The following is a 24,032-nucleotide window of genomic DNA, read 5'->3' as shown; positions in this document are numbered from 1 at the left end:
GAGTATGCTTATTTCTTCCCACAAACTGATGAGTATTCTCTGCTTTCTACAGTGCTTTCACTGATTTTACCTAATATTTGCGATTTATCCCATGTGGTCATCATGTGCTGAAGGTAGAAAGTGAACTAGGTCAATCAGAGCATTTGGAAATTGAAATGTCTGGATTTTATTTTCAGTTTCACATCAGAACCGTGGAAAAACTCTTCATAAAAAAATCCCAAACCCAAATAGCACATTATGGATGTTAAACATCAGTACTGTGTGAGGAAATGCTTTAAGGGTTTCTATGAAACATACCAAGTGCAAGTACAACTGTACTATAGTGTGATACCTATTTATTTTTCCTTGTGCCTCTACCTTGGATGTTATAAAGCTGGTTGGCATAGATGATGGTTGTACAGTCACATCAATTTGATTTTTGGTTATAGTAAAGCATGGTCATATTGCTGTTGGCCCTAGAAAGCAGCAGCTTCTGGACGTGTGCTAGTGATGCTTCTCATGTGAGCTGTGCTCTAAGAGCTGTTAATGTTTTGCTATTTGGTCCTTCCTTCTTTAATTTTTCTATTTAATGTCCTATTTCTGCTGTAGATCTTACAGTCAAAGTTGTCAAGGGTATTCAGTGTTTGGCAGTGCCTGCCTATCCACTGGGGACACCAAGTCTGACAGTCCTAAACAAAATAAGAGGTGAAGGGAATGAGATGAGAGCTGTTTGCTCTCTGCTATCTTCCATCATGCTGAGGCTAAACCCAGCATTTCTGAAAGCTGTTTAGTGAACTCTTTTATGGGATGTTTTTCTGGCAAGTCAGTGCTTGCTGTCTAGACATTTTAAACTGGGATAACCATTCTGAATTGTGTATGATCTTGTGAGCAGTACCTACATCTGCCTGGTGCAAGGAGTGGCAAAACAGGCTTGGGGCCTCTGAATGCTGCTGTGATACAAACACATTATCTGTGTACTTGGAGCAGCAGTGAGATGTTTTATTCTTGGAGATCAAAGCTGTCGAGGGTGCAGGGTGAATTTTATGGCTATATTCCCTCAGGTTCAACAATACTGAAATAGAATATAACTGAAACTCTAACAGGCTTAAGTTAAAGATTGGGGTCCTTATGGCGTGTTTTGTGGATGGTTTGCAAAAATTTGTTTCCTGAAAGCAGGAAGCTGGGAGAAAGCTGTATGAGGCTTAATGCTCTCTAAATTCTGGTAAAGAAACAAAGTAATTCTTAGTGTAGTGTTTGAAGTGTTAGTGCATACACTTCTAAGCACCGATTATTTCAGCAAGTTTCGATAGGAGCTGTTTTCATGTGGACTTAAAGGAAAGTGACTGGTTTCTCATTTGGGCTCTGAAAAGTTGGCTGGGTGGCTGCAGCTTGTGGGCTACACATTGGAATGAAGCACTTGAAGTGGCATGAAATTCAGGGTTTCCTTTTGTGGACAAGGAGGCCCCTAAGAGAGTTGCAGCTCTGAAGAAAATCCTTAGAGCAGGTTTCTTGGTATCAGATACTTCAAATCTCAACCACTGTTGCAAGGGACAATTATTTTTATCTCTAATAGTTCATTAGTCTTGATTTTTGGAAAAATGGAGAACATAACTCATTAATAGTAATCTGAATACTCTGATCTAGTGAACCCTGCTGAAAAGAAAAAAAAAAAATGCCGCTCCAAATTGAACAAGTAGGGGATTACCTTTTATTTGATGAGGATTGCTGTAGTAAAGCACATGTAACTTATTTGTATATTTGATAAGTTAGAATGCTAATCATAGAATAGTTGAGCAAATAAAATGCATTGCTGGTATGAGAGTTACATTTTCAGCTTGTTTACAAAAAAATCACAAAACATTTCTTTGTAGCTTTCTTCCTTTTTTTTCTTACAGTTATCAAAGAGGAGAGTGAATTTTCCATGCAGCTAGTATGCTTCTATTTATGCTTCTCTCTCTCCCTGTATGTTTGTCTGTCTAGTGTTCCTTTCTACCCCCTCCCCCATTTTCTCTCCAGATACTTAAATCTGCATCTCAACTTCCTGTGGCTATTATGGGGAAGGGCTATACCTACTCTGTATTGCTTGGCAAGTAATTGGCACCCTTAGCACTAATGTCGTTTATATATATTTGATTTGTTAATTTGTTTCATGAAGTAGTTGTAATCATAAAAGGAAACAATTTGCAAGAACCTTAAAGGCAACACAGGAGATGAATAGTAGTAGTTAATATGGATTTTTCCGGAGGAAATCCTGTCAAGGCACCTGCTTTTTTTCTGAATCTTCTAAGTGCAGAAGTAGCTGTAGATGTGGGCATCTTGACTAAAGTTTTCAAACTAATTTTCTCATGAGAAATCTAGAAAAACAACAGACTGGGAAATCCCCTGAAAGGCATACAGAATTATTTGATTATTTTGTCTGCGCATAACAGGAGGTTCAATAAAAAAATAGGATGAGCTGTTTCATGGTTTTCTGCAGCGCTTTTAGGCAGTCTCTGAATTCACCAGTTTTCACCAATTTCTTAGGTAAATTTCATGTAGCATCAGGAAATGGATCTCTGGGTCATGACTGTGCTTGAAGGAAGTAACAAGCTGGTGTTGGGGGTTGGTCAGCTGGCAACAGAGTTTAGTAACCTTGGAAGCAGTTCAGTCAGGACAAATGCAGAATATTAGGCTTTGATAAGAGCAGTCGGGTGTGTAAGTGGAAAGTGGATGAGGATTGGACAGGCAGCAGCTCTGCAGAGGAGAGTTCAGTACACAAGCTGATCATGAGGTTGCAGCATTGCACAAGCTGCAAACATTGTGTTGGGCTGTACAAACAACTGTGTTGTAAGTTGGACACAAGGAGTTGCCAGTGTGATGGGTAGAGCTGAGATAAGCTTCCTTTGCAGAGTCTGGTTTTAGGTGCTGTACCTGAGTAGTTTATAGCAGTGAGGGGAGAGGTTGCCCAAGGAGAAATAACTTCTCCATCATAATAACATTCTTGGCAACAGCCCTCATATTTGAAGGAGGCACTGGGGGGAAGGAGAGCAGGGATGAGCTGTGCCGTTTTTTCCCATGCCATTATGGAGCAGAACAAGGAGCATTTTGCCTAAACTGCAGTAAAGCTATCGATCAAGCTGTCTTTTGGAAAGAGTTTTCTAAATGTATGAGAAGTGAAGAGAATACCCAGAGAAAGCTGGGAAGGTTTGTTACCAAGCAAATGTGATGAGCATTTCTTGAGAACAGTTTCTGTAGAATTGTGGTGACTGCTATGGAACAGTAGGTTCTGGTTTTTCTTGCAGCCTTATTTGGTTCTGTAACACAAGCCTTGAAGGGTTCTTCATTGCAACTGGACGGCAAAAAATGTCCAGAGTTTGCTTGTAAAATGCTTAAAGCTTTGCTCCCATTACAAAAAAAAATCAGACTTTAAACAGGGCAAAGCACTATTGGTAGAAACAGTGGGGCTAAGAGTAGGTGATAGTGGCTTGGGTCTTTTGTTGGGAAAGTGACTGGGAAAATGCCAGTAAAACCTACAGGTGCTGCATTTGTGCCAAAGCACATTCACCTGTGCAGCTTCCACTGTGATCTGCGTCCACTGTCCCTGGCTATGTTCTGGTTCATCTTGAAATACCAGCCAAATGCCTGCTGTTGTCATCCCTGTCCCCCTTCTTCCCCTGCCCCAGCAAGTGCCTCCCTTCTTTGCAAGGAAGTCCAGGCATGGAAGAAGGGAGGAACAGAACTGTGCCATGTGATTCAGCCTAGGTTTCGCTTCAGGTGCACCCAGCCAAGTTTGACAAAGGTTGTGCTTCCTAGTGCTGCAAGCTGAAGCTTTACAAGTGTATGGATTTGTAACAAACTTAAAGTGCTCCTGGTTTTCATTGCTAGATAAATGCCTGTAAAAATCAGAGTGCTGATCTGAGCTCATACTGGCAGTTTGGTTTCTTCAGTTATAGGGAAAGTATGGGAAAATGCTTTATTTTGATAATGAAAACAGCACTGTGTTTAGTATCACTTGATAATCGGATGTAGGGGTAAGTATTTGGCTTCTTTGTATATTACATTTTATTGTTCAGTTATTGGCTTCAGGAGAGCAAATTTTTGTTAGCAATGATCTAAATGAAAAATTGTCATCCCTTAATATATATTGGTAAAAAAAATGTTCAGTTTTCTTTGCATTTCGTCAGAGGTTTTCTATTGTTTTCTACAATATTGAAGTGCATATGCTGATCTAAATCTGTTTTAGTCTTGTTGGTTGTCTTGTTTATGCATGTATTTTGATTATTTGTGTATCTCTTGCTTTGCAGGAGACAAAGATGGCAGCAAGGTGACTACAGTAGTGGCAACTCCTGGACAAGGTCCGGACCGACCACAAGAAGTCAGCTACACAGACACCAAGGTGATTGGAAATGGATCTTTTGGTGTTGTGTATCAAGCCAAACTCTGTGATTCAGGAGAGCTTGTGGCCATTAAGAAAGTCCTGCAGGATAAAAGATTTAAGGTGAGCCTATGCATAAGTTCATAGTATTTTTTAATGATGTTATCTCCTTTTCCATGTCTTTGATGGCAGTGTTTTTTATTTTCTTAATTTATTTTCACTGGAACACATAAATACACATAAAAATTTTTGGGACTAAACATTAAGCAGATGGATTATGATAAAGCAGTAGCTTAACTTGAAAATCAGTGAGTCACTGTGATTATTTGTATTAGTGCAAATCAGGAAGCTAAGAATCCTGATTTGATGTGCTGTTTCCAGGTTGCAGACCAGATTTCTCACACAGTGAGCTGTGGAAACAAGGGAAAAGCTTGTCTTAAGGTTACTTTTTTCTAGCAAAACTATTTTCCAGTCATTAGTAATTAAACTGCTGGAAGGAACAGAAGCCTTTGTTCATAGTTGCTGTACCTATAAAGTTGAAGGTTGTATTTGAGTAAATCAGAAATTGTGAAAACTAAGCAAGAAGATAATAAATACAGAGCCCAGGGCAGTCTGGCCTCAAGATCACTTACTTCTCTTCTTACCTGATTTATAAGTGTGTTGGTGATTTTAATAGACTAGTGATCCTTCATTCTAAACAAGTAGCCTTCCAAGGAGGAATCTTTTTATCTAATGGTTTTTAAACCAAATAAAAGTTAAGAACCATAAGCCAGTTCATCCCTTCTGTTAGTCCTCAGCTTGGTACTTCATGTGCTTGACTGCTTTCCCTTATAGTCAGGTGGCCTGCAGATCAACTTGTGCAAGCAGTACATGATAGTAGAGGTACTGGTTTTAATATTTTTTGTTTTCACAGTAGGACCTCATGCACAGCTAGTTCCACTGGTAATAATAATAACTGTTTTGAAGTGTTTCAAAGGAATTAGTGAATGTCTTCTCCTTGAGTCTTCAACTGATGCTATCACCACAGGCATATCACAGATGCATTAGTTGAAAAATGGGAAAGATACATTTAAAGTAATGTAGAGTTGTTTACTTCTAATTCAGGAAGGCTTATAAAGTTCTTACATAGTGCTTACATCTGAGAATTATTTCTGGACTGTATTATGGGTTGAAGATAATTAGTACTTGGGAAGCATGAAATATGATGTAAGAGTCCCTTATTTTAGGAGAATAAAGAAGAGGTAACACAGAAAAGGAAAAACAAATTCTAAACCTATTACTTAAAAGGAGCTTTTTTGGTATCTTCCCATTACATAGGTTTAAGGGGAGTGTTGGGATCTTTCCTATAGCCTGTAACCTTGGTAGATGTCAGCTAGTGCTTTTGACAAGAATCTTTGATTTCTTTAGCCTTGTAACTGGGGTTTTGCAGCGTGTGAAATGAAAACTTGGCCAAGCATTTTAGTTCCTGACCATCAGATATTAATAGTGTGTGACATGTAACTTTTTTTTAGAATTAATTTCTCTTGGACATCTAGAGTAAAATGTTGATCTTTGATTGCTTTTTGTTTTGGTAGTTGGTTCAGTTATATTTTATCTGAGTATATATCTTCTTATTTTGGAGTGTTTCTTTAAGTGATTTAAAAAAATTACATCTCTTGAATATTAGCCCTTTCTTTGTTAAAGCAAAACAGCTAAACTGAAAAGCTAAGTAGGGTGTTTCCAGTTTGGACTCTGAATTAATTGTCTACATTTGATAATACAAGCTGAGAACATCCAATACCTGGAAGCTTTACTATCTCTTAACCTGGTATAATTAATGGTTGAGTCCATGAGTAGGTTTGCAGATGGCATTAATTTAAAAATATTTTTATAGGTGTCTTTATTTGTATGGGTCACATCTACATTAGTACCCAAGTTATGTATTTTTTTCATATTCTTATCACAAACTTCTATCCCAGCTTCACAGCATCATCTACCTTTGGTCTAAGCTCCCTAGTTTTTCCCATCATTTGTCAGTTTAGTCCTCCTGTTTTCACATTCTCATCTAGAAGTGTATGCTGTTTTGGCAGGAGGTGTCAATTCTTGCAGGCTGGATGGAAGCCTCTGCCTGGACAGGTTTGGAAGCTAGACAGATGTAGCTTATATTAAGAATAGCATACAATTACTTCACAGTATGCTACTCTTTGGGAATGCCTGGTCTAGGTACCTCATAGTTTGTCAGTTAAAGAGGGAACTTTGAAAGTCTGTTGGTTGAATGGTTCAAGTGCAGTGTAGGAGCAGACCAGCTCTTGTGTTCAGAGAGCTGGAGAGCTGAGCTGTGGCTGCAGCTCCGCTGGGTTGTTGCCATACGTCCTCAGCTGCTCGAGTCCAGATCCAAGGCCTGGTCTGTGGACTTCCCTAAGCAATCTGCCACTCCCCTCTCATTAATGCATATTCCCACTTTAGCAGTGATTGAGGGGAAAAAGCCAATCTTACTGTAGGCAGCCAAAGGCGGTGGTAGCTTGCTTGATTTATCACTTTCTGAGGGAAGAGAGGAGGGGACACCGTAGAAATGCCAGTCTGCTCTGATCCCATTAGTGGATAAGCAACAAGAGGAAAGTCCTGTATCAAAGTTGCTTCCTGATACTTGAATCATGAACGAAGCTTTCAGATTTATGCTTCTGGCTGGTGCCTGGTTGTCTGTTGTAATGTTTTTGCCTTTGTACATGTGTACTTGGTACAAGTATAATTCCTTAGTCATGATTTCTTAAAAAAAATGATTTGAGAAGAGCCAGCAGATAGTCTTGAAACTGAAAGGGTGTGATTCAGAGATTTTAGGAAGTCCCAAGAGGGTGTAAATTCTGGGCTCTTGCTGCATTTTATGAATGTGGAGGGCAGTTATTGTGTTTGTTTGGAATACGCGCCTCAGTTGCCAATTTTAGATCTCTGTCAGGAAGCTTTTGTCCAGGTCTAAAGCTAGCTTGAAAGCTAGAATTACCAGAGAGGGTTGCCTTTTTCTTTTTTCCTTTTGCATTACTATGATAAATCAGCCTCCCAGCGTTGGTCAGACCAGAAAGAAGTTGTGTTAAATCAGTGCTGAAGAGTTGAATCTTACAGTTTCTGTGATGGTAAAGATAGTTTGCAGTGCTCCTTCTTTCTACTCCCTCATTGCAGTTCAGTGGTTCTTCAGTTTGACATTGCAGTTCCTGCATGACTGTGTTTTAAATGGGACCTCTGAATTGGTCTGGATTTTAGAATGTGTGTGTCTAGAGTGCAGCTTAATGTACAGCAATAGTATTGGTAGGAATAGTAGTAAGACATTGAAGGGAATAAATAAAATACCACCTAGAGATCTGTGCTTCATTTCAGTTTGTAGTTCTGCCTTCAGTAAGCTAGTTCTCCATATTAAGTGTGAGGAATTAAGTAATGAAATTTTGGGCAATTACCTGATACTTAAATGAGTAGTTCACAAACTATGTTTTTCTATGTTTGTTATTAATCTGTGAAACAATTTATTTGTTTTATTTAATTAACCAGCTCTTATGGAAGGTTATATTTTTGGATTTTGTTTTCAGTTAAAAGTTTAACAGGGGTGAGAGGGATTTGACAAGTAGTGTAATGCAGCTGTTCATAAACTTTGGGGTCAAAGTGCTTTCAAATGACAAAATTTCAAAAGGCAGCTACCTGGGTTTCACAGATCTATACTGTGTTTCTGCTTCTATCCCACAGATGCCTAATTATAGGTTCTTATGCAAAGCATTGATAGGTGCAGTTAAAAGATTCATAGTATTTTCAATTATTTTTATCCATGTGTCAGTACAGGCCCTCAAGTGACACAGCCTAATTGTGATGCTTGAAAAGAAAATACTGGTGGCATAAAAATTCTTGCTCTGCCTTTGTGTTAGCATTTTCATTGGAATATTCTTCAGATTACGAGTCTGTCATGTTGCTGTCTAATCATGCAAAAACCAATAATAAGGAAAGAGGCATAGTATAAATAGTTATTTTTTATCTGTCATTCCATTAAGGTTTTTAACAAAATCCTAATGGAATAAATGTGTGATTTGCTAGAAATATTTCACAGCTGACTGAGAATTAAGTAGTTAAATTTCTTGTATCTGAATTGCAGTCCTTGATGTTTCTGCTTTTAGCACTGGGCTGTTGAAATCTAAGTGATTAAGAGAATTTGTACTCCTCCTGCACCTTTTCAAAACAGTCTAGATTGGGAGTCACATTTCTTTTTAATAGCTCACACAGACATATAGTGTGCAGCAAGAGAGAGCCAAATTCTGTAATGGGTACCATTCATGCTATCCAGTCTGTCAAATCATTAAGGGACTGCCTTGGTTTAGCCATCCAACCATGTGTGCCCTTGCCTTAGTTGCCTGAATTATTTAGATGGGCAGATCTTCTGTAGTGTGAGAGGATGTCAAACTAGGGCCCTGATGGTCCATAAATGTGAAGCACTGCATTGCTAGAGCTGAAGCCACTGAATAGTAGGCAGTGCTCTTTCCCATTTTTAGTTATGGAACAAATAGGTGTTGAGAGTATTTGCATATTTAAAGTTTTTTGGTTTTTTGGGTTTTTTTAATATGTAAAGTCTTAGTGTTAATTTGAGCCTTAAAGCCCAATAAAGGAGCAGCATGGAAAAATAAGTCTGTGTTGAGGTTCTGGTTTCTTTCTTTCTCTGCTGGTGTGTGTATGTTTGTGACCTGCTTGAAATGCTACTGAAAGCAGCAGCTCCCCTTCAGTTCCTGCCTCAGTGTCCTGGTTTAGGGCAAGTATGGGCAGAAACCTCTGAATGGGGGTACCTCTAGGAAACAGATTCAGTCAGTCCCTCCCCAGCTGGTTCGGGGAAAAAATATTTCCTCAGAGAGAAGTGGAAAAAAAGAATTGTTTATTTAACAGGCAAAGCACTCCAGCACAAAAATGAACAATACTAAACAGCAAAACCTCTCACTGCTCCGAAGAGGTGACAAATTCAGCGCAGTCCCTTCCGTGGGGTGCAGCCCGGCTCACTCTGGCTGTTCCCAGTCCCTCCAGTGCTGGGAAATGCCATGGCCCAGGCCAGGCCTGGTGGGACACCTTTGTGAGCTCCCAGTGCTCTTCTGGATTTTCGGTCCAGAGCAGGTTCAAACACTTCCAAGAAAAAAAATGAAAGAAAGTCCACAGTCCAGGGAACTTTGCCTCAGCTAGCCAGAAAAACTAACCAAAAGCAGAGGAGAGCTCTCTCCCACTGTCCACTGCAGACAGCACAGTCTGTATGAAGGATGTGGGGGAGCAAGTGCAGTCTCTGATAACAAACTCTGCGCCTCTTCTCTCCCCCTTCACTCCTGGAACCAGCCTTAAAGCTGCAGAACTCAATATTCCACACCAACAGAACAGACGACTGGGGATATAAGCATCATAAAGTTGCCCCAAGACACTCAGATATATCAAGTTGCTAAGTATAAAAAGATCCTTTTCAAAGTAGCCCATATCTGCTGTTTGATCAAAGTTGCTGAAAATAAGTTATCACGTAGCAGCTCCCATGAAAAATGTAAAACCACAAGGAAGAATTTCCATTGAAAAATTACTGGGTGTTTAGGTTTTTGAGTTCTGTTAACTTTTCAAGAGACTTTTCTGTTTAAAGCATTCAGAAATATAGAGCTGGCCCAGTTTTTCTTAATAGGTTTTGTGTCCCTGCTTGTAGTTGAAGGTATAATTTGTGCGTGTGATAAAATAAACCTGTTAATTAATGATTTGCATCTTTTGCTCTCAGAATCTCAGTGGTTAACAGACCACTGTGAGAATATGACTTCAAATTGGGTTGCATTAGTTCCACTTACGCTGGTTTCCCCCCAGCTTGTTTCCTAGTTCTTGGTTATCCATAGCCAGTGAAGATACAAGATAGTAGCATTACACTGGAAGAAAAGGCTCTGTTTCAGGGGACTTCAGTCTATTAAGGCCACTGTTTGTATATCTGAGCTGTTTTGAGGAGGGATGTACTCAAGTTACTCGGGTAACCTGACTGAAAGAAGAGTTAAAACAAGTTTTGTTTTGCAATCTGTAAGCTTGTGCTATGGATAGTCATGTCTATATACTGACAAGCAGACAGGAGTTTGACACCTAGCCTCTTGTTAATGTGGTAGGGAATCCAGTTGTAAAGCTTTAAGGGAAGTGGTATCACTGTCTCTTCTGTGCAGGTTTGGTTTCCCTTTGTTAGGTTCAGACAGGATGTGTGCATCATCTTGCTTTTTAATATTTTAGCAGATCCATCTTCCAAACTCCTATATATCATAGCTTTGTCATGAGAATGTTAAAGGTACAGTTGAAGAGAAGCCATTGTTACTGCTGGATATCCCATAGAAGTCTTGACTCTTCTTTTGTATGTGCCTGAGTTGGGGACCTTTTGTTTCAAGCACAAAAGTGGATATTGAAGTTACAGAAAAGACCTCCAGGATTGATTCCAACCTTGTACTGATCACCACCTTGTCAACTAGACCATGGCACTGAGTACCACATCCAGTTATATCCTGAACACCTCCAGAGATGGTGATTCCACAACTTTCCCTGGGTAGTCAATTCCAAAGTTTAATAACCATTCTGTGAAAAAATTTCTCCTGATGTCCAGCCTAAACTTCCCCTGGTTCAACTTGAGACTGTATCCTCTCATCCTCTTTGCAGTTGCCTGGGAGAAGAGAACAACCCCCACTTTACTACTCCTTTCTGGTAGTTATGGAGAGCAATAAGGTCACTTGGGATACTTCTTTTCCCTTCTACTTCACTCCTTTCTTGAACAGAATTGAAAGTTATTGCAGAGATTCAGAATGAATGCTGTCTTTATCTTAAGTCAGTGTTTAAAGTCTTGAATACTGTGTAGAGGTTGGATTTGCTCTGATGTATTCATGATTATGTTTCACTGTGACCTCTCATTATCTGCATAGGTTTCTTCTGAACTAAGGACTGAACTTCCTTTTTTAGTTGAATCTGTGTGTGAGCTAGCTGAGTTCTCTCATATCTCCATCTAAGGATCACTGAATAGTCCACCATTAATCTCTAAGGCCTTCTCTTAGAAGAATGCCTTTATTTACTGTATCTCAGTTGAGTTGGAAGCACCCATGGGATAAAAAGTCACAAAGAAAAAACATGGTGATGAGAATTAGTAACATTTAAGCACCTTTCTTTTAAGTCTTTGAGAGCTTGCACATAACAGCTGCTTTGAAGACCTGAAAAATAGTGAATCACTGTTCATAACACTATCATGGAGGTGTTACTCTCTAAATGATTCCTTAATTTTATTGTTAAATAGCTAGAAAGAGCACCCAGAACAATAGATCTGTCTTCTGACTAATGAGATTGTTTGTGTTTCTATCACAAGTGGGGATGGAAGTCTGAAAATACTTTTCAGTGACTTCACCAAATATTGTGAACATTTGTAAAAGCAGCAGTACAAAGATAATTGAACCTGATCAAAAGTACCCTTGTATTCCTACCTGTCCTTATCTAAGGGCATACAGTCCCTCTTTAAGACTGAGGCTGTCAGATAAGATTTCCAGAATGAGATGTGCCTGGGCATGTGTTCAGGTTGTTTTTCCATCTCCTAAACAGGTGGAAGGCTACGTTTGCTTTCATAGAGGTTTTTTCTAATCTATGCTTTAACTCTTATATAGAGGCCAGATTTGTAGCTCTGGTCCAAATTAGCTTAGCCCAATTATCAGAGACATTTACCAAGATAATAGCTTTTCTTACTTGGTGTGGCTGTCTCCTGGAAGCTTATTTGAGCCAATTGTGTCATCGGCTGTAACTGCAGTTGCAGTGCCTGTCTGTTTGCAGCAACCAAAAAGGCTGGTTGGAGATCTGAATTCTCACTCACAACCATGTATTTAATTCCATTTTCCAATTTTCTCAAACTTTCCTAACAGGTAAAAAATCTGTTTACCCTTGCTTTTGATCATCTTTGAAGAAAGCAGTGTGTACTGTTCATTGTATCACCTGTAACATCCCTGGGCATACTTCAGTGGCCTAGAAGATCTAAGAACTCCAAGAATCATATTCCTAACTTCCTATTATTTTAAAATTAATATAATAAAATTATTTGTAGTTATGGCTGCTCCTGCAAATGTTTTCAAATCTGACAGCTGAATTGGATGCATAATAGCTGTTAGTGCAAAATAGGTCTTCAGTTTGGCACATGACATGAAATGGAGTTTGTACTATGAGTATTGATTTCAATTTTCTTCATTTTAGCTGGGGAGTTTGGACTGATAATTAATGTCCGGGGAATGCACTGTCATCCAGCTACAGCTGGCCCAGGAAAGAGGAGGAGGTGCTCTTCATCTGCAGATGTGGCTTTGCGTGTGTTGAGAAATGTTTCCGCACGTTACCATGTGATGTTAGTAGGGAAATAGGCCCTAGGAGTGTGTTTTTAAAAAGGGAGGAGTCGGAAGAGCTCTTGAGGGTTTTTCTGCTCCTACCCCATGGATATTTGCATGAGGCCTGTTGTAGATCAATGACACAGTTTAAGTGGTGCATTTATTTTGGATTTTGAGGTTTTCTATTTCTGTGAGTTTTTCTGTGGTACTCCCTAGACTAGGACCAAGATGGGACTTTAAAACAAGATAGCTGTTTCGTCAGTTTTCTCTCTTCTTGCTCACTTCTAGTGTATAACTTGAGACTAAAATTAAACCTGTCTGTCCTGTGTGAATTTACTGACCAACAAAAAGAACCAGATGATACATTACATTTATAAAAAGTCTTTTGCCCCACTAGTTCAAATAACTCATACAGCTGCTTCAATAATGCCTTAGTTTATTTCCTGTTATCTCTCAGGTCTTCTAAAGGAAGTGATTTCATATGTCTGATTTTCATAAAATACATATTATAGTCTATGAAATATATATACATTCCTAAATTAGCTAGAGACTCTTTTGAGAGACACAGGTTAAATGGATGCTATTCTGAAATAATGGCATTCAGAGCGGAGAGTGAAGTTTAAAAGAATTCTAAATCCATCAAGCTATGGAAATGCATAGTTCAAAGCACATGAATAGCTGTAACTCTGCCACATACTGACAGCATATTACAACTGTAAGGGTGTTCTTGGACATTGGCAGAATTCCTGATTGTGGTCAAGTTAAGTTCAGTTTTGAAAGGTAACTTCCTTTCCTTTGACTCTTTAACATTGCGCTTCTAAGTGCCTGAGAAGGACTGGCATAGAAAAATAGTAACCTTGCATGAGGTGGGAATAACCTCTTTATTTTATATTTGTAAATTGGTTTTATGTCTGGGTCACACTTGCTACTTGGAGGGAGCCTAGATTATGTCATGGATTTGTAGGTCTGTGTAACAAAGTTAAAAATTGATTTTAATGTTCTTCATTTTGTAGCGTTTTATGGAAAGATCTTTGGTAACCTTTCAGGATCACTACCATGGAGGCTCTGTATCTTTGCATTTCTGAGGCTGGCAGATTACAGGCTGGTAGAGCAGATTTGGGTTTTCTCATTCTTATCTAAACAAAAACTTTACTGGCTGACAGTCGTAGTGTGGTAATGGAGTAGTCTTTCTAACTGTGCAACCAGTGCAAGTAGAGAATTGAGGGTGGTCTTTATTTTGTGAATGGAGCCTGAACTTGGTCATTTAAAACGTCACCGTAAAATTCCTGAAGTCCTTCTGAAGCTCGGGGATTGAGTGATTAACTGTGTATGAGGCCGTATATAAATTCTAAGATAGTTTTATCTTTTTTTCATCTTGGAGTAGAAGCTGAAATGATCAGGCAGAGAGCAGGTTTGTCTAATGCCCCTGAGAGCCTGTTAATGCTGCTGCTATAGAGAGCTTGGACATTAATACAGGTGTTGGGTGGAAATGATGTTCCAGGAGGAACCTTCTACACGTCTCCTAGTTAGGAAAAAGAGTATTGCATAGAGTATAAATAAAGATTAGCTTGATGGGATAAAAATGGTGCTTTTGAGACTACTTGGATGTTTGGTACGTGCAGATACTTCAAGGCTCTTGGTTGCCATTATGTATTCCTTTTTGAAAGTCCCACAGCATGACATTGCCTGGCTATGGAAGATTTAGTGTAAACAGTCTTTATATCTAGCAACATTACCTACCTGTGGCTCTCACTTGCTTACTAAATTCTCACTTGGTTAAATTTTCTTTGGTGCAATATTTCAGTCTGGGAACATGATTGGAATAGATCATTAAATTATTTGTCTTCAGTTTTTGCCAGGGAACACTGGGGTTTTTTGTCTTTAACATGGATGGATGCTAACTCTGGCAAACTCTGTGTCCTTTTTGAGCTTAGTATTTGTTATTCAAATATCCTGCGTGGCAGCTATTGCACTTGGTGGGAAAGAAGGGATAATCTATAAAATGCTAGTCATGGAAAGGATAGAAGAGATCTACCTGCTGCTCAGTGGAGGCTTCCTGAAGCAAAGAAGAGGACAGTATTCTCATTTATGGGTCACCAAGACAGCTCTGCCCTACCCTCCAGTGCTGTGCTGTAGTTCAGCCCTTGTGGCTTTGTTTAAAACCTTTTAATTGAGTTGTAATTGAATTTTTTTTAATTTGTGACTCTTCCTTGATGAGTATTAACTCAAAGTCAGCAAACAAAATGAGGAAGGTTTAAGTAAATGTGAAAATTGGAGTAATTTTTGTTTTCTGGTTGTTTTCTTGAGTAGACCTGAAACTATAACCAAAGGGCATATGCTCCTGGGAAGTGTTCAGAACTTGGAGAGCCATGTAATGGGTAATTGTTTTCTTTGCTGCTAAAGGCAATACTTGGATCGCCCATTGCTTCTTGGAAAAGTAGTACTAAGGCATGGGAAAATAATAAAAGGGAGCTCTTTTAAATATTTTGTCAAGCATCTAAAGTACAGAGACAGTTCAGACTGTTGGGCATATTCTAAAATTAGAAATGCTGCCATTTTTTTCATGTGACTTGGATACTTCTGTGTCCCTGATGACTGAGAAGGTGAGATGTCTGACCAACGGAATTATTTCCAGCCTACACAATACAAAGAGTTACTTTTCTACTACTTTACTTTGCATGTTTTTGAGGAAAGCTTGTTTGGGTTTTTTGTTCCACTTTGTTTTTTCCATCTCATTTTCTGTCTGCATTATGCAGTGAAATATAGCCCATTTGGAACACTGGAAGATTAAATTTGGAGGATAATATAGACTGAGGTTTTCTTGGATGACCTAGACTCTCCTGTATGATCTACCACAGGAAGTAAAAATTCATCTGATTTTTGAGTGATTTTGTAAGAGTTGTACCATGCAATAACCCAAAATAAAAAATATTTCTAGAAAAGTAAAGAGAAACTTATTCTATTAAAGAACATTCTAATTACAGTCCTTGATGCTTTGGCATGGTGTTGATACTTATTTTAAAATATAATGAGTGATGTCTAAGTGGTCATTGAGCATTTGTAATGTTTTTTGGCCAGCAGCAAAGAAGGGACTCTCTTCTTTAAGGTGAAATGTGATGTGTGATGTTTATCATATTTTATCATATGTTACAGATTTTTAACTAAGGAGAAGGCAGTTGTTTTCTTCAGGGTGGGTTTTTGTTTATGTAATGCTTAGTACAGTGAAATGAGATGAGTAAAGTAGACTCCTATATGTGTCATGATGCAAATAAGCTGACTACAGACATCTATATTCTCTAGTTCTTCTAAGATTTGGAGCCAGGTCTAATTGTTACAGGCCAAACAAAGGTGCTCATTTCATATCTTCATTTGTGCTGTTACTTTGAAAGCTCAGCCATGGTTATTAGACTGCTTAGGTCCTGGGCTAACTAGTCAAAATACAAACATCCAGTCTGAATCACTGAAGCATAACTATGCATGTGGAAAACAACAGCTGGATCTAATTTCAGGTTTGTTTTTTTTTATTTCAAAAATCACCCTTTCAACAAAAGCTCCTTGTTTTCCCTCCTAAGCTTTATCAAGTGATGAAGACAGAATCTATAACTTGATGTCTTTTAAAGAATAATTCTCTTCTTTTTCTTCATTCAAAGATTCATCCAAGGATCTTCTTATCAGACTGAGTTTGTAGGCCCTTTTACATTCATCTTTAATTGCAGCGGGCACAATGAGTCATGAAGGTTGTGCCAGGTTTTTTGGGCTTGAGCACAGGCATCTCATTTAAACTAGATGAGTTTAACTCATCTTATGAGTTAGTGTTAGCATGTTTATGGATTATAAATGAGATAATTTGTTGCAGGCTGCTTAGTCCCTGAAGTGAGACATTGCAATTTATTTGGGTGTTGTGGTGAGACATGAATACTACTTGTTGTGCTGTCCACCGGTTGCACTGCTCTTGCTGCAAGTGGACAGAAAACGTTTTTTTTCCCTTTCTTTCAATTTTTGCCTCATTAGAGTAAAACTTCATAGTGGATGTTGACACTGCATGTGGACACTTTAGTGGAAAATTCAGGTTTGCTGTTAAATAATAGAAGAACCTTCAAAAAGATGTGTTGCTTACTACCATGGGAATTAGTAGTAAGTATGCAGGTGTGGCAATGAGGACATAGCAGTTTGCCATTCCAAAATGTAGTGCATGGGCTAAAGAGCATGAGGAAGATTCAGTTCAGTATCTTATGTGGATGGACTTGCTTTGTTTTCTGAATGCTGAGCAGCTTTGTAAGCACATTTCAAATGAAGTCTGGCAGGTGTAACAGGATGTAATGTAGAGCAGGAGAACTAAGGTGAGCACATATTTCTGAAGAATTCCTGAAAATGAGGACTTTTTCTTTGTAGTGCTGCTCTGAACATATTTTATAAATAATGAACAATTCTGAGTTATAAAATTAGAAGGTCGTAACAGCTTGTAACAACAGATAATAATCTTTGGTTGAAACAATGGTATTAGAGGCTTTGTAGTTTTTAAAAAAGTAGTTCTATATTCTTTCTAGGTTAGATTGTTCTAGTAGTGCCACATCACATTAACCTGTACTAGAATTGCCTGTCTGTGGGACCTGGAGATTCTTTTATTATACTGAATTTATTAACCCTATCTACCTGTCATTTAGATATCTGCAAAAGCAACAGTATGAGAACATATGAAATGGAAATGTTCTTTACCATTGTACAGGAAAACTCAACAGGTTGTTTGGAATCAGCATTTGAAGAGCCACAGCAAATAGTCAAGAACTTGGTGCTATCTTAATTTTTTTTTTTTCCTTGTTTGTTTTGGGATTTTTTAATTTTGTTTTGTTTTCTGTTTTTTTTATTAAGTTGACATAAGGGCAAGAAAAGATGCGGTTTGCAGATAGTATGCTAGATTTTCTGGTAGGCAATGACTCTGTTTCTGTAACTGCATAACAGGCATAAAGGTTATCTGCTTTCATGCAGAGCTAACAGATCTAGTAGGACAAGAAAGTAGTATGAGACAGAGGAAAAACTAGGGCATGTTGAGGGTTGCCTGGAGTGTTGGAAGCATGAACAGGGTCGGTGTATTCATTGAACAATTTCTGTGGCAGCATGAGGGCCATCAATTAGCAAGAAGGATAAACAGTGCAGTGACTCTTGTTTGGCTTTAAACTGAAGAATATCTCTTAGAAAGAATCCCTCTTGCCAGTGGGAGCAGCCTGTACATAGTCCAAAAGCACAATGCCGTGCACAGGTGGTAGTAGAAAGTCCCTTCCTGGTGGAGTGCTGAGCTGTGGCATGCCGTCCTACTGGCTTGTCTGCATGGGCCTGCTTGTGAGTGATAATGCTGTGAATGACTTCTTGAGTAGATAGTGAACTTTCCAAGAGAAATAAATGTGTCCAAAACCTTTCTGAATTCAGCTGTCCAGTTAAACAGTGTAGAAAGTTCTAATTGATTCACCTTTAAGATTTATTTGAGTTTTCCTGAATGTAAGTATACAGTAAGCACAACAGTGACTCTTGTTTTGACCTAACCTGTGTGCAGAATGTATAGGGAGCGATACTGTCTTACTTACATAAGCAAGGCAGGCAGTATCACATCCTCAGCAGGCAATAATCTTCATTATTTCATGCTGTTGGGATTTTGAATGCAAAAGGGTCTCAGCAGCCTTTGCAGAGAGTTTGATTTTAACAAAATGGGAAAAATATATTTTTACTGGTTGAGGGTAGGGCAAGGAAATTATTTCACTGAATTGCAAAATGGGCAAGGTTGTAAGGGACCACAGTGGCTCATCTGTCCCAGCATCCCTGGTCAAGCAATGTCATCCCAGACCACATGGCATAGGATTGATCCCAAATGGTTCTTGAGTATCTCCAGTCATGGAGACTCCACAACCTCTCTGGGCAGCCTGTTCTAGTGCATGGTTAATGGCACAGTAAGCAAGTCCTTCCCTCATATTCAAGTGGAACTTCCTATACATCAGTTTCTATTCCTTGTCTCCTGTCTCATGGTTTGGCACAACCAAGAAAAGCCTGGCTCCATGTTCTTGACACCCTCCCTTCAGGTACTTAGAGACATTGATGAGGTCTCATCTTAATTGTCCCTTCTCAAGGCTGAACAAGCCCAGACCCCCTCAGCCATTCCTCATGAGTGAGATGCTCCAGCACCTTATTAATTTTTATTTCCCCTCTGCTGAACCCACTCCAGGAGCTCCATGTCTGTCTTGGACTGAGGAGCCCAGAACTGGACACAGCACTCCAGGTGTGGCCTTAGTGAAGATGAGTAGAGGATCAGGATCATTACTCAATTCCAGGTCATCTCCACAGCATGTCTGTTTTGCGTGATGTGTGTAGTGAGAGATCGTAATCATTGAAAATATGATTTTGTAGTGGGAAATATTTGGCAAGGGCAGTGAAGGTTTTGCTACTTCCATTATTAACAGTGGATGGTTTAATGATATCCAGTCATAATTCAGAGGATTATGAGAACCCTCTCTAACATTGTGTGTTAAACACAAAAGAATGCATAGTCTATTGAAAAGGTGGTAGGTGGTATAGGAAACAATTTCTGACATAATTTGTGATTGACTTGCATTGAGCCTCTTATCTTCTACAATTGTATTTTTACTTACAGGTTCTGCAAAGAGAAGTTAAATGTCATGTCTTCTGGTTTTAGGGTCCCAGATAGATAGGAACTTGCTTGGAAGCATCTGGTGATGGCTGCTGACAAACCTTTGTTCCATCAGTCCCTTGTTTTCAAGAGTTCTCTTCCATTTACTTGTTACACGGTTATGTGCAAGTTCTCACTTTATTCTGGAAGCGAGAGGGAACTCAGGATGCTCATAAAGCTACCTGGAGCAGCTCCCCTGTGAAAACAGGCTGAGAGAGTTGGGGCTTCTCAGCCTTGAGAAGGCTCCAGCGAGATCCTAGAGCAGCTTACCAGCACCTGAAGGAGGGTATTATAGACCTGGAGAGGAACTTTTTACAAGGGCATGTATGATAGGACAAGGGGAAATAGATTTTAATTGGAGGGAGGTTAGGTTTAACCTAACCTAATGAGATGTTAAAAAGGAATTCTTCATTGTGCAAGTGGTTAGACTCTGGGCCAGGTTGCCCAGAGAAACTGGATGCCTCATTCCTGGAAATGTTCAAGGCTGAGTTGGATGGGGCTTCTGAGCAACCTGGTCTAGTGGGAGATATCCCTGCCTATGGCAGAGAGGTTGGACCTAGAGGATCTGAAATTCCCTCCTGACCCAAACCATTTGGTGATTCTATGATTTTTGCACATACTGAGGGAAGAACAACTGAGCTTCATGGTGATTAGGTTTTCCCTGTCCTGGTCCAGTTGGACCTGGTGCTTGAGAAACTCTGAAACTGGAAGCCCATGAGGTAGCAGTGTAGCCTTTTGAAATTTACTAAAAGTGTGCCACTTTAAATTCATAGTGCTCACATGACATATGAAATAGTTTCTTTCTTCACATTTCTTTTTTTTTTTTTCTTTTGTGGCAATTTAGGATAGAAGTGAACATGAAGATTTCCTAATCTTTTCATTTTAGTGCTGTGACACCGTTTTGCCAAAGGAAATGATTTCTTGAAAATGGGACAGTGTTCGAAAAGCGCTAATGCTGACTAAGGAAAAAACCCTTAAGCACAAAGTCTGATAACCTGTTTTATCAAACTTGGAACACTTCAACAGCTTATAGTAAATTTGTACTTTGACATAGCTGGCTTTTACTTTCCAAGTGTACAATAGGTTGTTTGTATCTAGCAGACGTCAACCAGTGAAATGATTCTTCAGCTCTGGCAAGAATGTGCTGCTGCCTTTTAATATGAAGATATGTATTTGGGGAAGGAAGCTTGAATTGGTTTTATATATGAAACTGTGAAGGAGTGTTGAAACATTCTTATGTGTGGTTATCATCTGAAATTTGGTATGGTGTTTATTATTTTAGGTTTATCTTAGACCTGGTATTCACATGTGGTAGTTTTCTTAGTTACAGTAGTAACTAAGAGATTTTGTTACCTGCTCATGACAAACTTAGCAAACCAGGGGGTGGGGAACCCACCGTGAATTTGGGGAGAACAGCTTATTGTGTATGGGTATAAGGTAAGAAGTTTAAATTCCAATTTTAACTTCAATGCTGGATTTGAGCCAATGTCCTCTCACATTCCCCCAGCCCTAGAGGAGGAGCTGCTCAACCTTCCTCTGAATTTAGCAGGGAATGCTTAACATTTTAAAAGCTTAGTTATCTGGGACCACATTACTGAGAAATTGTACTTCTTGAAAATTTAATTCTGCTTGGCAAATAATCATCTGCAGGCTAATTCCACTTGCCAGTTTTATCTCCCTTAACTACTGATGGCTCAGTCTTCACCTGCTGTTTCCCTATTTTGTGTCTTCTAATTTGAAACATGTTCAATTTTCTCAAGTCTGAGGGAGTTAGTTGGATTGAAATAAAAGCCCCCCATGACTTGTAACATCAGGCATTTTCATGTCATGTAGCAATAGGCCTGAGACAAAGGAAAAATAAACATTGGAAGTTGAACTTACCTGCTCCATAAATAAATAATTTTTTTTGATGGTGAGGAGAAATAAGTTTTGCTTTGCAAGTCCTTTGGAATCTGTTTGCATGAAACATCTGCTAAATCATATGTAAGAGAAGGCCAAGAGTAATAAAACATTTCATTAATGTTTAATAACATAGTGATTAGCAACCCAGCAAATGTCTTATGCCCGTGGGAGATTGGAACTTGTTTGATTAGTAGATTAATTGCAACCTGTTCTGGTTACGATTGCAGGTGTAAGGTTCTATGGATGTTGCAGGCTCCCTGAGGACTTAGTATAAAAATGCCTTTAACATTTCTTCTTAGTTGAAGAGTTAAAAATAAAAACATGAGGAAATATCCGACTGGTATTTCTATGAAAGGAGAAGGATTTTTACTGTAAGAGTGTTTTAACAAAGATCATCTGTGCTTCCACTGAAGACGAATGGCAATTACTGTCTGTGAAAGCATAGGGCCACCTTTTACAAAATACTTTTCCTTTCAGGTCTTCTTCTGCTGCACTTTATTTTCATTCTTAAAATGGGTTTGAACAATCTCTCTGAGTTTCAGACTTAGTTCTCTTTCTCTAACTTTTATCTTGGATACACCGTGATTCCTTCTACATGTGGATTTGCTGGCAGAGCACAGCAGATGCTATAGAACGGAAGTGTAAAACTGAGCAGTTCATCAGGTCACAGTATTTGAAGCAACCACTTAAAAATTACTTAGAGAATTTCAGGTTGTGGTCTAGAAGCGATGTGATGCTGGAAATCAGTTTGTCTTTGAAGTTTAGTCTCAAGCTTCCAAAACTGGAAGGAATTTAGAGATAGTATTAAGATGCTCTTAAACTCCACTTCCATTCAGAGATGCAACACTGAGTTAGTGAATTTGTCTTCCACTGTTTAATTAACTGCTGCTGAGTTACAGGAAGAAAATGAAAGAAAAGTCAGGCTTGTTTGTTTGTTTTTTTCTGTTCTCCCAGGAGAGATCAAGGCTTGTTTTATCTCTTAACAAAAATAACCCATTTCTGTTTCCAGTTATAGGAAACTATGTGTGATAAAACTGTATGAACATCAAGTTGTCTGCTTAAGGACTCTGTTCTGCATTGGAAAGAGCAGCCTGGAGATGACATAATATGGCACTTGCCATTGATGACTGCCTAGGGGGACGAGTTAGGAACTGGAGAGCAAGTGGTCTCCTTCTGAGAAGGGGTGTAATGCCTGAGTTTATTGGGGCAATAATAGAATAGAAGGAATTAATAGGGTGAAAACAAGGTGTGTGTTAATAGCTCAGATTTTCACCCAGTACGCCTGTAAGCTCACTCATTACTGTGTGGTTGTGGTTCAAATCTGTCTGGTTCTGAAGGGGCTAATGATATCTAGCCCAACTCTATGGTAGCTGTGTGATTTTTGTTTTACTCATTACTCTGGATCTTTAGTTTAAAGCATATTTTTGACTCTTGCAGCCCCTGCCTGCTCTTTAATTTCAGTCAAGATGTTAATGAATCATGGGTTTGCAGGTTGGGAGTGTGCTGGTAGCCTCACCTACACTTGCTGAACCCTGTACCTTCAGCTTGCCCTGGCCTGGCTCCAGCCCACTCTGCCCACTGGCTTCTTCAGGCAGGTCCTGTCTGCTGCTGCCGCATTCAGAGCTGACACTTTTTGCCCTGCTCTGTGCCCATGCCAAGGCTGAAGGTCGCTGTGCTCAGTAATAAATTTTGGACAGAATACAGCTGACACAAGCGTTTTTGTGCCTGTGACTCGTTCTGGGTGTTTGCAGGCCAGCGTATCAGGAACACTTTGCAGTGCAGCCTCAGATTTTTGCAGGATGAAAAACATTGAAAAGTTTAGCGGTGCTACGGATCTTGGTAGCAAGATGTAGCTGGGTTTGGAGCCTTTGATTCCTTCTGGTTATGTAGTAAAACAGAGCATGATGCAGCCACAATGTGCCAATTTGCACAGTAGTGCATACACCAGCACTTTCTATCTTGGTCCCCCTGGCAAGTTTTTCTGCTCATGCCCTTGCGTGGCATGATGCACATGCACTCGTTATTCTTGTGTTGTATAGGTATTTAGCCTCTGGGTTTTCCCTTTGGGATTCCTGTGAATGGCAGGCAGGAAGAGAGATAAGAAAGGGGTGGGTGGTGAGAGTATTTAAAGCAGCAGTTCTGTATTTGAGCTTTAAACTGCTGATGGCTATCATAAATTTTTTGTTCAGTTTTGTTTCTTTGCTTTTTATTTTCCTTGGGGAATCTGAGAATGTCAGCAATATATAAATTAGTATTTGATCTATGTTTCTGAGACTTTTTGGGTTATGAATTTGAAGTGTTTCTACAATTGCTGGCTCTCAAAACCGCTTCTGTGCATATGCATGTATTACACACTGATAGAGGTTGCAGCAGGACACAGGCTGTGTGGACTTTCTGATCTTCTGGTCTCCAAATATTCAAAAGTCATGTATAGGACAGCAGGAACTGGGTGGTGGGTGTTGTGGCATTACAGCTCTTGGTATGTCATAGATACAGACATTTAATAGAAAGTCTTTGTTTGTTGGTATTGTCCTATTTTTGGATTAAAGGTCATGATTGTGTGATTTTGAGATGAACAGGTGTGTTAAAAATGGAGACCACCCCAAATTAGATCTGCTGGTGCTGTAAATATGCCATGACTGACAGGAGAGAGAGACTGGGGCTTTGTCCTAATCCATGACTCAAATGTAAATGAGGAAAACTGTGATCCCTGTTGACATTTGTCTCTGCCTTAAATTGCTTGCCTAAAAAATGGACTTAAATGAGCAGGTAGTTATTGATGACCAGCATG

At 39.3% G+C, this 24,032-nt stretch overlaps 1 protein-coding gene across 2 annotated transcripts in view; it reads left to right on the top strand.

Annotated features, from left to right (window-relative positions):
• Positions 1 to 24,032, top strand: part of GSK3B (glycogen synthase kinase 3 beta) — a 148,556-nt gene that overhangs the window by 50,929 nt on the left and 73,595 nt on the right. For both annotated transcript variants that reach the window (XM_062515511.1, XM_062515510.1), the window contains exon 2: positions 4,263 to 4,456. In XM_062515511.1, coding sequence (XP_062371495.1) covers positions 4,263 to 4,456 — 194 coding nt within the window. The remainder of the gene's footprint in view (positions 1 to 4,262; positions 4,457 to 24,032) is intronic.

The sequence above is a fragment of the Cinclus cinclus genome, chromosome 2 (assembly GCF_963662255.1).
Source record: "Cinclus cinclus chromosome 2, bCinCin1.1, whole genome shotgun sequence".
Classification (NCBI taxonomy): Eukaryota; Metazoa; Chordata; class Aves; order Passeriformes; family Cinclidae; genus Cinclus; species Cinclus cinclus.
This window is presented reverse-complemented; position numbering and strand designations above follow the sequence as displayed.